The sequence below is a fragment of the Lingula anatina genome, chromosome 9 (genome assembly GCF_051362555.1).
Source record: "Lingula anatina isolate TDL-2025a chromosome 9, LinAna3.0, whole genome shotgun sequence".
NCBI lineage: Eukaryota > Metazoa > Brachiopoda > Lingulata > Lingulida > Lingulidae > Lingula > Lingula anatina.
The window spans coordinates 10894520-10908575 of record NC_141775.1 but is presented as its reverse complement, the minus strand read 5'-3'; the positions used below and the strand labels follow the sequence as shown (position 1 = coordinate 10908575).

The window sequence follows — 14056 nt, the reverse complement described above, 5'->3', positions numbered from 1 at the left end:
GGAATTAATTGTCTGTGATTAATACAAAATATTAATACAATGGTTACTTCTGTTCTCCCTAGCCCCCCAGATCACTGTAGAAGCCAGCACAGTTAGAGGCACTGAGGGTTCCTCTGTTATCCTGAGATGTAATGTGGTAGGAACACCACAGCCTACGGTGACGTGGAGCAGGGTGGGAGGACAGCTGACCAGCAACCACAGGGTGAGAGACATCTAGACAGAGTTTCAGATCTGACTCCTGTTTGGTTTTTTATTTTTATACCTGCCTGCTTGTCATGTTAAGACTTCAGTGGTTTAATTGTCAGGTTTCTTTTAGTTGTCAGTCTCTCATAGTAAATTAAAGCCATGTGGACTGCATCAGTTGAGTACATTGCTTGATGGAAAAAGAACCAAAGTTTCTTAATCTGTCACCTTTAGGCAAAACAACTGTAAGTGATAAATTAAACTTATGTTTGTCAATTTGTAACATGTTCCCTAGCAACAGAATTTACTGAGAATTATTAAGGATGATTAAGAGTCAGAGACTATGTTTGATCTCTTTGCAAATCCTTTCACTTTTGCTACAGTCTATATGGAAAAACTGAAAACAAGTGCTGATAAGTCCACTTTGTCTTCCAGCGTCTAGGCAACACATTGCAGATATTGAGGGCGACCCCACAGGATGCTGGGACATACGTATGCACAGCTGAGAATCGTGGGGGCACTGCTCAAGCCTCCATCAGCGTGACAGTGGAGCGTATGTATTTTACTACATGGTGTTTGTATTAAAGGGAATTTCACTCGCCTCTTAATATATAAATTATAAATGGTCCATTAGTACCCCCAGTGCGAGCGCTGGCAGGCTCATGGTTTTGGTCCCAACCTTCCCTGTCCTAGCTGATTGGATGGGAAAAACACAGATAGGATACATTAATCCATCCTTTGTTTTTTACTTACAGGAAGTGGCATTCCACCAAGGATTGAGATCTCTCCATCATCAGGTCAGGTGATCAGACCAGATGGTACTGCCCTCTTTAGGTGCCGCGCAGTGGGAGGCAACCCCCAGCCGTCTATCAGATGGACCAGGTGACTGTGTCTTTTTGAAATTACATGTCAGGCTGTGCTTATGTTAGGAGTGTTACAGAAGTGTTTTTTAACAAACTTATTACAGTTGTTGATATTATTTTACTGCTGTTTTATCTACAATACTCACTGTTCTGATTTTATCATAATTATTATTATTATTATTATATTATTATTATTATATTATTATTTTTCATGATATTGTTTAAATCTGGTGGTCCATTCCTCTACAACGATCATAGCCATATACCACAAAAGTTATGAACATATTTTATAAAAGTTTTAAAAAACTTTTATCTGGGATAGTCATCATGTTAAAAGAACAGTAACATTTACATTAGGGCTGGTGGACTGCCATTCACTGCCAATACCCGGGTCACCCCTAATGGAGACCTGCAGTTCTTCCGTATCACTCAAGCAGAGCAGGGGACCTATGTTTGTACAGGATCTAACAGCGCTGGGACTGTTACAGCAAGGGTCTCTGTCACTCTCTCTGGTAGGTCCACATCATTGGAAATCTTCCCACAGTTGTAATTAGACACAGAAACAAGCAAGTTCAGGTTTTAAATCTGTATTACCAGATTTTGTGATGAGTCCTGTAGCGAAGTGAAGCTGTGAAGACTCATTTTAAATGTTGACTGAATTCTGGCCTTTTCTAGAACTTACTTGTAGGTTTAAGGAAAGTAGAATTTGATTAAGGCCCCCAGAAATAACCACTCAAACCCCTTTTAACCAAGTGATCAACTAGAATTAAATGTGTATTGAGTTCAATGATCACTTTTCTGCAGGTACGGCACCATCCATTGGAAACCTACCAACTGAACCTGTCAGAGTACGTGTTGGCCAACGAGTGGAGTTTGAGTGTACAGCCAGCGGTGACCCAGTACCAAGTGTCTACTGGCAGACAGAGGAACAACGGCGGAGACCCTCTTCAGTCCAGCCTTCCATTCAGCCAAGGAACACTGCCATTTTCAAAATTGAGTCTGTCTCTTTCGCTGATGCTGGCACATATTACTGTATAGCTTTCAATGCCGCAGGGAGGTCAGAAGGCAGTGTGCGACTAATAGGTATACATTTATCACTTAGGAAAAGAAATCTGTTAGTTATAAGATATACAAAAACAAATTGTGAAAATTCAGTAGAAGTAGAGGTTTTGATCTTTGCCTTATATGCACCAAACAGAAACTGTTTTGTATTTAGATAAATAAGGCTAGAAGGAAATAGCTGAATTAGGGGAAAGATAAAATGATTAGGATTTGTTGCATATAAGATGGATGTAATGAAGTGATATCTCCATTGGAATATAAAGAAGTATATTGTTTGGGAAAGTGAGAAGTGTATAATTTTCTTTTTTAGTCGAGGGTGGCCGGGAACCACCCATAGTTGTACCGGGATCTCTCCAGTCTCGTTATGAAGTCAACGTTGGAGACAGGATCACCATGCGTTGTGTTGCAAGAGGTTAGTGCACCATTGTTTCAGTGATTATGTATGATAAGTGCTACATTCAAAGGTGGTCTGGTAAAAAATTTCCTTCAGTGGAACGCCTGTAGAAAAGTGCTATTTTTGATAATATGACAGTGATTTCTTGCCACTTATTTGAAAGCAATTGCCTCTCTAAACGTATGAAAATACTTCATTTTAGAATTGATTTCATAGTTTTGATGTTACACTTGATGAAGTTTGGCATACTTTCAACAAAACGATAAATGTGAAATTCAGAATGTTTTGTAAACTCTCATTAACAATCCTACTATTCAAATTTAAGCAGTTTACATATAGAGTGTTTCACTTGTTAAATTTTGATGTTAAAAAAAATCTGAGTATTGAGCAAAGATAAAAATAGAATTTAACTTTGAGTAAATGGAAGTGATTAATTATGAAATTTAAAACAAAATTAATGATTTTATTTCTGTTTTTAAAACTAAATCTGAATTTCTGAATCAAATATTTTTTCAGGTGACCCACAGCCCCGTTACCAGTGGATCAAACGAGGTGGTTTGTTGCCACAGCAACACTCTCTTGTAAATGGTGTGCTTGAGCTGCGTAACATCAGGCTGGAGGATGCTGGGAATTATGTCTGTATCGCCTCTAATCAGTGGGGTCGTGCAGAGCACACGGTGGAACTCATTGTAGCAGGTGAGGAAAATAATTTATCATGGACCAGTTTATTTTTCCTTGACTGTTGATGAATCAATATAAGTATAAAAGTGATGTTATGTTAGCTTTGTAAAATGAAAGGTAAATTTGCTCACATTTTAATCCAATATCAACTTAAAAATATGTGTAGTGGGTACCAGATTAATCCTAAGGTGAGGTAGAATTAAGATTTTTGGTTATTAGTTATTATATCTTTGGTCATGACAAGTTCTTTCGTGGACTCGGCTCCAATTAAAATATTATTAAGATTGTGGCCAGGAAGAATATTTCTACAGAGGAAAAGTGAAGAAGATTTTTAAAAGCCTCATGCATAGATACTTTATCAACATGGAAATTTAGTGAAAGAACTCGGCCAGAATAGAAAACAGTCTAACATTTTGATTTTTAAACATATTTTTTTGAAAAGAGAGGCAAATTCAGGAACCAAAATATTTTATATACTCTTTAGTTGAATTAATAATGCCTTTTAGATGTTATCTATCCACTATGTATGTCTGTCTATGTAGTAATTAATTAATTTATTATTTATTTATTTATTTGTCATGAAGGACGTCCTCAAGTGTCACTGACCACCTTTGATCAGACATTGCGGACAGGAGACAGGATGAGGCTGATTTGTAGAGCTCAGGGAACGCAACCAATCACAATTGAATGGTTTAAGGTAATAATATGTTTGTACTTACATTTTGACATGCTGTGTTTGTTCATTGCCAGTCTCAGCTGAATTTTAACTGTCTACATTTAAATAAATATTTATTGTTTATTTTGGCATTCATGACATTGAAACATAATATTCTTGATTTTTCAAAGATTTGAATGTATTCATCTTCTCTAGACAATTATTAATAAATGATTTGCATCCTGGCTGCTTTAGGATGGTGGTGTCTTGTCGTCATCAGCCACGCAGAGAGACGGAGTATTGGAAATTTTCCCCGTGACCCTGGCTGATGCAGGCCGCTACCGTTGTGTGGCAAGAAACAGGGCCGGAGAAAGTGATGCCTATGTCACTGTCAGAGTTATAAGTAAGTGGTATAGTAACACTATATGACATCCTACCTAACATTTCCATTATAGAATTGTTAAATTATTTGGCTTGTGATATTTTAGATGCAAATTTGTTATGAATTTCAATGGGAAATTTTTTTCCACCTATCAGAAAATGCACTTGTAGTAAACCTATTTGTTTGTTAAAGTTGTTTTGCACTGAAAATTGCTGTAGTTTTATCAGTCTTTCGTCAGAGGTGTTACATTGGAATTTGTTTTAAATGTATAGAATCTCTTTCAAAGAACAAAGATGCTGAATACAAATGCATGCTGGCCATTAGTAGGAATCAAAAACCCTTCATAATCAAGTAAATCATATTTGAACCTGCATAAATAAGTTACACAGCAACAATTTATATTATAAATGACAAAGCTAGGTTTAGTTCTTTAATGTATTCTCATTGTAAATATTATTTAATGTATTGTCAGTATAAATATACATTTTCTTTTAATTACACCAGGTGCCCCACAAATCATTCCTCCTTCCAGTAATCGGGTCACTGTGGATGTAGGTCAGCTTGTTGAACTGCGCTGTGACTTCAGGGGGAACCCGCCGCCCCGTGTCACCTGGAGTAAAGAGGGAGGAAGCCTGCCTGTGGACCACACTGTCATGAATGGAGTGTTGAGGTATGGAAGGCAAGGATGGGATGGGGAGAAAGCATGTGTTTGTGTGCATGCATATGTGTTCGTTTGATGTGTGAGAGATAGAGAGAGAGCTGGAAGAAAAAAGGAAAGAGAGAGTGTAAAAGAGAAAGTGTTTATGTGTGTGTGAGAGAGAGAAAAAGAGAGAGGGAGAGAGAGAGTGGAGAAAAAGGGAAGAGGGATTGTCAAAGAGACAGATGGAGATATAATCAGATACAAATTTTTAAAACATGAATAAAGCAGAAAACTTTCAGAATTTTTTTTTCTGGAGAACACATGTAGGGAATCACCAATAATATATATCATTTTCATTAATTTTCTTATTGGCATGAACATTTCCACAAAATCGCTGCCATCTGTAGTAATTTTTCTTTATGTACAATTCCCTAGAATTTACAATCCTCGGGAGGAAGATGCCGGGCGTTATATATGTACTGCTGTCAATGAAGCTGGACAGGGAACATACTACTGGTTTGTTAATATTGCAAGTAAGTGGTCACGTTTTAGTTTACGAAGATAATTGGCTATCCTGTGAGGAAAATATATTGAATTTCAGTTTCTGGACTCTTTATATCTCTTGATTTACGATGCTGTGACTATATTGCTATGTCTAAACATCTTGTTAAACTATACTTTTATCTGTTCCAATCTAGGCCTTGATCAAACATTTCAAGTAAAATTGCCTTATTTTGATTTCTTTTGAGTTACCAAGAAGACATGGAAGTAGTTGAAATGAATAGTGATTTATTTAGAGCTAACTTATTTAATCAGAAATAGTATAAAATGTCCAATCCATACCAAGAGTTGAACAGTGATTTGTCAGGTGAAAATTGCTTTTTTTAAGGAAAAGTAGACTTGGCACAAAAGCTCCATATTAATTTTTGCTGACCAGCATTTTGTTATTATGATTTCAGGGAGAATCTCTGTGGCCTACCCAGTATTAGAATTGGTGAACGAACGTTATTCCATTGGGGCTACTGTCCAGATAAGATGTCTACTGAGACCAGGTGGGTGCAGGGTCATCATATGTGGGGGTGGGGGGGTGGGGGTATAAAATCAAATCTCCACCAAAACAAATGTTCTTGGATATTGAAGAAACACTTAATCTAATTGATGAAAAGGGACACTGGATGTTCAGTTTTGATTATTAAAGAAGGATGCTGCTTATCTTTTCTGTTAAGCTGCATAACTTACTGCAAAATATGTACACAATTCATTATACTCTTTTACATTTATCAGAAAAATCTGTTTACATATAATCAAAAATGTATCATACTGTAATAAAAACAAAATTAACTTCTGATAAAATTCTATTTAGGTTTCACAGAAAGAGAAAGAGAGAAACAAAATAAAACAAAACTAGTGTATGAGAAACTGTAAACTAAAATGGTGTAAGTGATAACAATCAATACAGTATTCATCAGTATTGAATAAAATACACAATATACAGAAAGTACCTAACAGTAGACAATAACAATGTGAAAATGATTTTACTCCAGGCACTGACCCTGCTGTGGTTGCAGCGACCAACCTACGTTGGGAGAGGATAGGTGGTCAGTTACCCCCTGGGACCACCACTTATGATGGAGAGCTGGTCATCACCAATGTCCAGCCAGAAGATGCTGGAGAGTATGTCTGTGTGGCGTCTAATGTGGCAGGAGTGGCCAATGCTACACTTACACTCAGGATAGAAGGTCAGCTTTATAATGATAAAAATGATATTAATAATAAACAAAAATGATAAAAATATAATAATTTATGTAATAAATATATATTATAAATATAATGATAATAAACATAATAGTAACAATAATAATAATAATGTAATAACGATAATCATTACTTTTTTTAAACTACATTTAATCTCTTTAGAAAAATTTACTTTCTCACCATCCTTGCACAAGAGAGAATGAAAAACCCATTTCCCCAAATTCAGCTGTTCTTAATTGCCCTATATTGCTTTCTAACCAGGCATACCCAGTATCACTGCCCCAGCTGACCCCAAGTACAGTGTGGCTCTGGGGAAATCAGCTACCTTGACCTGTGAGGCTTTCGGTGCCCCACCTCTGGACATCATGTGGGACAAGAAGGGGGCGGAGCTACCTAGGTGAGTCAAGGAATGTAGGGATAGTTTAAAATATGGCACAAGAAGGAGTGGAGTCTAGGAAAGTGTAGATACAGTTTGAAGTGCGGAACAAAAAGGGGGCAGAGCTACCTAGGTGAGTCAAGAGAAATGTAGGAATAAAAGCCTTTTGATGTCTGCACTTTGCTTGCAAAGTAAAACCCCCCTTAATGCTGACTAGTTTTGTAACTAAAATCTGTACTGCATATAGAAATTATATTTGTTCCTGATGCCTCTAAAGGACAATAATTATCTTACAATTCACTATCTATCGACAATATCTCCAGGGACCGCAATGTAGACCGTGGCCGCCTGACCATCAATAATGTGAAGACAGAAGACAGTGGTGTGTATGTATGCACTGTTAAAAATCAGTATGGAACAGCCACACAGGAATATCAGCTGCTTGTTCAAGGTGAGTAGAAATAAAACACAGGGATGTATACTATGCATACTAGGAGAGTACTGCTGAAAGTACAGGCAGTTCCACTGTTATGTACTTGATTTGGGAGAGCTAGCACATTTCGGATATGCTGATTCACAAAGAGGCAGTTCCACCATTTCAGGAATATGAGAATTGCCAATAGTATTAGGTAATCCCACAATAAGGGAACTAAATTTTCACTTTAAAACTGACTTGAAATGCTGAAACCTTGTTTGAATTTATTGCACACATACATGTATGATATTGCAGAATTGGTGCCGTACATGACCCAGAATCCAAGGTCATACATGGGATTTGAATCTCTGCGGGATGCTTACCTGGAGTTTGACTTGGAAATCTCCTTCATACCAGAGGCCACAGATGGTAAGTGGGTCACTGTGACACAGATGACAAGTGGGGAAAATGATGTGATACATTTTGTTGTAAAATATTATGGTGTTCTGTCTGATTTGATCATGTCTCATGGTCATGTAAAGTTTGAACACTGTAGATGGCAATATTCCTGAAGTTATTGTTAGGTTTGAATATCATTTGCCTAATTTAATGTAAAAATAATGCACAATTATACATAATTATGAGCATTATTTGAGAATACCTGACTTAACACTGTAAACTGGTTGCTAATATCATTAAAGTATGCAGAAATCAGTGAAATTGAATCTTCCTTTTTTTCCAAATCATGCATTGTGGTTACATTGTATTTAAAATTCCCATGCAACATGCCAAGAGCCAGCATAAGCATCATATATATATTGTTAAATCTCTCCACAGGTTTGCTGTTGTACAATGGCAATGGAGTATCAGATTCTGTGGACTTCATGTCATTTGGTCTTCGTCAAGCTAAGCCAGAGTTCCGCTTTGACATGGGAGATGGCGTGACAGTCATTCAGGCTGATAGACCCGTCGAACTGGACCAATGGCACACTGTTCGTATAGAGAGATCGTCGAAGAGAGGTCTGTACACACGTACACACATACATGCAAACACACATGTATGGAAACCACATATACATCAGGCATGAAAGCACACACACACATGCACCCACATATAAACGTACACACGAGAACGTTAGAAACAAAAATGTAAATTTAAATCAGTGGCACCCCTCTTCTGGAGGTACCCAGGCACTTATTCTAGCTTTCATATTTTTCTTGTAAAAATGCCTATAAATTGTATAGAAATAACATAACTACTGCAGTGTGACATTGCAGTACAAATGTGCAGTTTGTCTTGAATGGTACTGTCATTTGTAAATTTGCTCATACCTCCAACATTGGTTTTCAATATAGTTATAGTACTTTGTAAACTACCACTTAAAATTCCAATTTTAACCTTCCTGACAACTTTTCATCTTTGCACAAAATTGTTCTTGCCAAGTTAGTTATATTAGTTTGTACTTCAGCTGAATTTTTGGGAGTCTCTTTCACTCTAGGTTACATTTACTATTATTAATGATAATGATGTCAACAAAAAATAACAATTTTCAGTAATTATTATTATTATTATTATTATTATTATTATTATTATTACAATAACTTATGTTCTCAGGTACTATGGTGGTTGATGGGACCCAGACTTATACTGGGGTTTCCAGTGGGTCATTCCAGGGTCTTGATCTCTCAGACAAGCTGTACCTAGGTGGTGTCCCAGATTTCACACAGATACCAGATGGTGCAGGCTTCAAGACAGGCTTTGTGGGTAAGTAGGGAATATTTCAGCAATTTGCAAGAAGGAATTATACCAGGCAAATGAGATCTGAAGACTTTTTGGCAAACTTGCCACAAACTTAAGATGCTCTTGCAAAGTTGCAGCTGAACAAATTTTTTTGCAAACTCATTGAGATTTTTTGCAGCAAGCAGTATAATTTGCAGCAATTTTTCATTTTGCTAAGAACTTAAATGACTGATCATTTCATAGTTTGCTGTATAAATCTAAAGACTTCATTCTAGATTTTAACTATAGATTTTAACTATATGAATTAACTTTCTGTAATGTTAGTGTATTCATTAGCTGCATATCCCTAGTCTTTTCTTCACAGTTAGTCTGACAATTGTGGCTGAGAGTGAAAACATATGAATTAAGACAAGTAGCTACCTACTGCTGCTTCTCAAGTCCATATATCCATGACAGAATGATTGAAGTTCTTTAAAAACTGACATCTTTTGGCAATTTTTAGGTGGTGTCAGTCGCCTGGTCATCAGGAACATTCCAGTCAGTCTGGGAGAAGATGCATTAGAATTTGTGGGCATTGACCCCTATCCAGTTTGTCGTGACTCACCGTGTCAAAATGGAGGGCAGTGTCAGCCAGCAAACACGAGAGTTGGCTACAAGTGTACGTGCCCACGTGGCTTTGCAGGGAGCAACTGCGAATTGGTGGGAGAAAGGTGTTATCCAGGTATAGGATAGTTTTTGATAATGAAAATAGATGTAATGATCATAATGATATATCTTTATTTCTTGCAACCAACTAAAACATTAGGATGCTATAATGGAATCATTATAGAAGACTGTAAATATAATCATGATATATTTTACAGTTTTTTTTTTTTTTTTGAAGAGGTAAAGGGAATTTTATTGAAATAAAACTGATTTAGAGTAACTTGCTATAAAAAGAGAAAGAAAACACTCGATTTACTTTCATAAGGTGCCTGTGAGGGTGGACGTTGTATCAACCTGCCAGGAGACTATGGTTTCCGATGTGAGTGCCCTCTGGGGAGAACTGGACAGAACTGTGAAAGAGGTAGGAGTAGGGGTAGAACCTGTGTGAAATCACTTTCAATATATTGATGTTTTATCTTTCAGTAGTTTATGACTTCAGATATCATGACTGTAAGCTGATTCAAAATTACTTTATACACATGTCAGTAATTTCTAAATTCTGCAAAAATGGGTGTAAAAAAGTATTGGTACAACATTTGTGGCTTATTGGTTCTTCCTAGCAGCAAAAAAACATTGTTTCAGTCAAAGAAACGCAAAGTACACATTTTGTTCTGATTGGTAACTTTTTTATATCACTTAAATAATTGATTTTGCTAAATGGCTAAAACTATTCATTTTTGTTAAAATGAGTCTTTGGACTCATTCATTTGGCCAAAACAGTTTTATCACAGATTCAGTATTGGAGTTTATTCTCACTTAAAACTTTTGATAAGACCAAACATGATATAGAGAGCCATAGATTTTTATCGATGTTTGTGTTACCTCTACCTGCCAGAAGGAAAGAAAGTGCCTTATGCTTTTCATTGTTTACCACTTTTAGGATTTATTATTTTTAATTTTTCAAAATTCTGCTGTTACAGTAGGTAATAATGACAAACAGGCAGTATTTTTTGTTTGAACCAGAAATGATATTCAGAATACAAAAAAAATTTGATTAAAATATCCTTGACTTATTTCAGAAATTAACACTGTTCAGAACGTTAAACATACAAAGTTAACAAAAAAAAAAAAACATACACACACTAGAAGTAGCAGTTTCTGCTTCACAAACAACAAAAAATATTAAAACTTAAAAAGTCAACCAAAATCTAGGTCAATTTGCATCTATCTGCAGAGTCACACTTCACTTGCATATACATGTATGTCAGTGAAGTTGCCATGCCTGCATGGTTATTACAAGAATTCACTGGTGCAATTCTTTTTCTACTTTCACTTTGTATTTTCAAGACATTTGTTTAGTCAGCACTCTCCAAAGGAGAAAACATCTTTGTATGCAATGTGAATAGCTCTATCAGGATCTATTTCTTGAATGTTGTAGTTCTGTTAATGGTATACCCAAAAAGAATTTGTAAAAAATTCTAAAAAAAAAAAAATCGATTCCATTTTCATTCAGAGACCCAAATGACCAAATATTTATTGTACATTTTAAAAGATAAAGCACATTTTGTTTTATATTTAAGCCAAATTTTCTGTTAAATTCATTAAATATTTGCTTTATATTAAATTTTATTTCATTTTTAATATGGGATCCATATTTGTTTTATATTTGCTTTCCCCCTACCTTCCACCCTATGCTGAATACTAGCTCTGTATGCCCCTCCTCATGATCAATTTCATATTGACCAATAACTATAATTTTATGATCATGAGTTTCTTCTGTTCTTTACTATATTATGTTAATTTATTCTAATTTATGTTAATTTATTCTGCAGTGAGCTTTTTTCCTGCCAAGCGGGCAGTGGCTGCAGGTAGTTATAGATCCTCAGGTGTAGCCCAAGTCGCCTGCATGCTACAAAATCCTATTCTCTATCATATGAAATATGCTTGTATGGTCTATTATATATATGAATACGTGTGCTACCCAGATAGCCCATTACATTGGGCCAACATTGTCTAAGTTGAGGGGAAAAGGAGACTGCTGCAGGCCTATGTCAAGGTCATTGACAGCTCAGGGTTAGGTCTTTTGGGGAGGGGCATTGTCAGGATATTATCAATTTTTGGTCATTATTAGGTAATGTCAGTCTAACTGGGCGCTATCTGGGTAGCCCTATGCTGAGACTTAAATATCATGGATCTTACTTTTATAAATATCCTTTGACAAACATTGAATAAAAGATACATTTGGGTTGGCAATGGATATTTCATTACAGCTTTTGAAAGACAGACCACAAACTTAATTTTAAAACACCTGTATAAAATAAGGTACCCAAATAAAGTCACATTAATCTATAAATGAGGTTGGGTCGAGTTTACCTATATGAGTCAATACTTTTGGTAATTTAACATTTGCATTTGTCCAAACATTGGTTATAATGCCTTATCAGAGCCAAATTAAAATGATTTAACAGACAGAATGAAACTGCTGTTTGGCAAAAATTATGTGAGTCAAAGGATCTTTTCCCTATGAGAATGGAACTAAGTATATGTAAACTGTATATGCATGGTATTATATTCTGTCTCTGAGGCATGGACATATATAGCATTATGATGTGTGAAGGTTTGAAGGTGTCTTCATCTAATTATGCAACAGAAAAAACAAGGATAATTTTGTGTTAAAGAATTGACTTGGAACAATTCAAGGCATTGTTAGTGAGGCTAGTAATACATTGATGACAAAAAGTTAGATTCAGAATTGTTACAGTAGCTATCAGGAAAAAAAGTATTCTGATAAGCTATGAGATGCACAAAGAAGATAGTAAGACATTAAAAAAGATATTGTTCTGACATTTATTTCAATTGTCATTGGTAGTTATATATGATAATTTTTTTTACAGTACAGCACCAATATAGTACTTTATAAACATGATAAATTTAGCTTTTAAAAACCATGGTCAAAAGTTCAGACTTTATCTGTATGTTTAATTTCACACTGTTCATGAATTGTTTAAAAGCCTCATGCATTTTTGTCTTGATTAACAACCCCCCACCCCCACCCCAGTGGTCCATAAGCCTTTTAATCCTCTAATAGTGTTTTCACTGTGAAAAAAAAGTTTCAAGATCTGTGTGTAGGTCAACTGAATTGACACCATAAAGCCAGCCAGTTTCCATTGTAGGAAGGTTGTTCTTTCTTAGCACAACCCATCTCAACAGGTTATCTGTTATGATTAGCTCATCGTTTGGAGCAATCTAATCTTTTGATTACCAGGGCCACAGGTTATTAAGGTAATTTGTGACATATTAGATGGCAGGTAATTTCCAGTGGTGACATAAAAATAATCAGGCAACCCACTATCACGGGTCATAGTTAGTTCAGCTTCTATACATTGGAAACTGGCCTTTAATGCCAATATCAGATTTTTCCTCATGACTAAGTAGGTTTTTCCTATTTTTACAATTTAGCTGGCTTATGATGGCTTCTCTTTTTCTCTTTGAAGAGAGACCTTGAGATCATGGTAAAAATACTTGACATCAGAATATGCAAATCTGTTTTGTAAGTTGTTTTGTAAGTGAACATTTATAATCAAATATTTTGACTAGTAATTTTTTGGAGAAAACGCCAATAATAAAAGAATGGAATGTTTGTATTGGTTCCCAGGCCCTTCTGTTTATTAATCATCACCTTCATTTTTTGGTTGTTTTTATGCACCGTGTACCATTTTATTGACACCATCAAATCTTTGCATGAATAACTTGCTCTAACTGCTCACTTTGTGTAACTGAATCACTGCAAATCACTAAGATATGAACAAAGACCACAATATATCACAGGCTGGTATTAAAAGCAAGGCCCCATAATATCACTTTGCAGGAATAAGAAATATATATGTATACAACCTTCACACAACCTTTAAAGCTTTTGTGGAAAAAATTAACCTTCCATCTGTATTTTTTATTTATTTATTTATTTTTATTTTTTATTATTATTATTATTTTTTTTTTTTGTGACAGTTCATTGAAGTGCACTTTCTGGGAGTATTCAATCCTTGATTGTGAATTAAACAAGCATACTGCACTTCATTTTGTCAACGCAATAAGTATGATGTCACAATTCTAGTGTGTGTGATGACAACATTAAAGATATGTGATGTTGTCACTAGTTGTTGGATATATGATAATATGTGTGGTCAAGGCAACTGTATAACACTTTCTAAGAGACATTTCCAGCAATGGTGAGCTATGTTTGAACTACTTCCAGCTGTTTTTA

At 35.6% G+C, this 14056-nt stretch overlaps 1 protein-coding gene across 18 annotated transcripts in view; it reads left to right on the top strand.

The window, feature by feature from the left end:
• The window catches only part of LOC106167553 (basement membrane-specific heparan sulfate proteoglycan core protein), a 123032-nt gene that overhangs the window by 95902 nt on the left and 13074 nt on the right, over nt 1-14056 (top strand). For 17 of the 18 annotated variants that reach the window (XM_086996177.1, XM_086996182.1, XM_086996181.1 and 14 more), the window contains 21 exons: nt 63-202; nt 619-736; nt 939-1065; nt 1404-1558; nt 1851-2129; nt 2419-2520; nt 3019-3198; nt 3768-3880; nt 4094-4241; nt 4725-4890; nt 5296-5393; nt 5820-5912; nt 6405-6599; nt 6877-7012; nt 7315-7442; nt 7722-7835; nt 8244-8426; nt 9022-9171; nt 9650-9868; nt 10118-10213; nt 11625-11660. In XM_086996177.1, coding sequence (XP_086852303.1) covers nt 63-202; nt 619-736; nt 939-1065; nt 1404-1558; nt 1851-2129; nt 2419-2520; nt 3019-3198; nt 3768-3880; nt 4094-4241; nt 4725-4890; nt 5296-5393; nt 5820-5912; nt 6405-6599; nt 6877-7012; nt 7315-7442; nt 7722-7835; nt 8244-8426; nt 9022-9171; nt 9650-9868; nt 10118-10213; nt 11625-11660 — 2976 coding nt within the window. The remainder of the gene's footprint in view (nt 1-62; nt 203-618; nt 737-938; nt 1066-1403; nt 1559-1850; nt 2130-2418; nt 2521-3018; nt 3199-3767; nt 3881-4093; nt 4242-4724; nt 4891-5295; nt 5394-5819; nt 5913-6404; nt 6600-6876; nt 7013-7314; nt 7443-7721; nt 7836-8243; nt 8427-9021; nt 9172-9649; nt 9869-10117; nt 10214-11624; nt 11661-14056) is intronic. The other variant, XM_086996178.1, reaches the window with a different exon arrangement.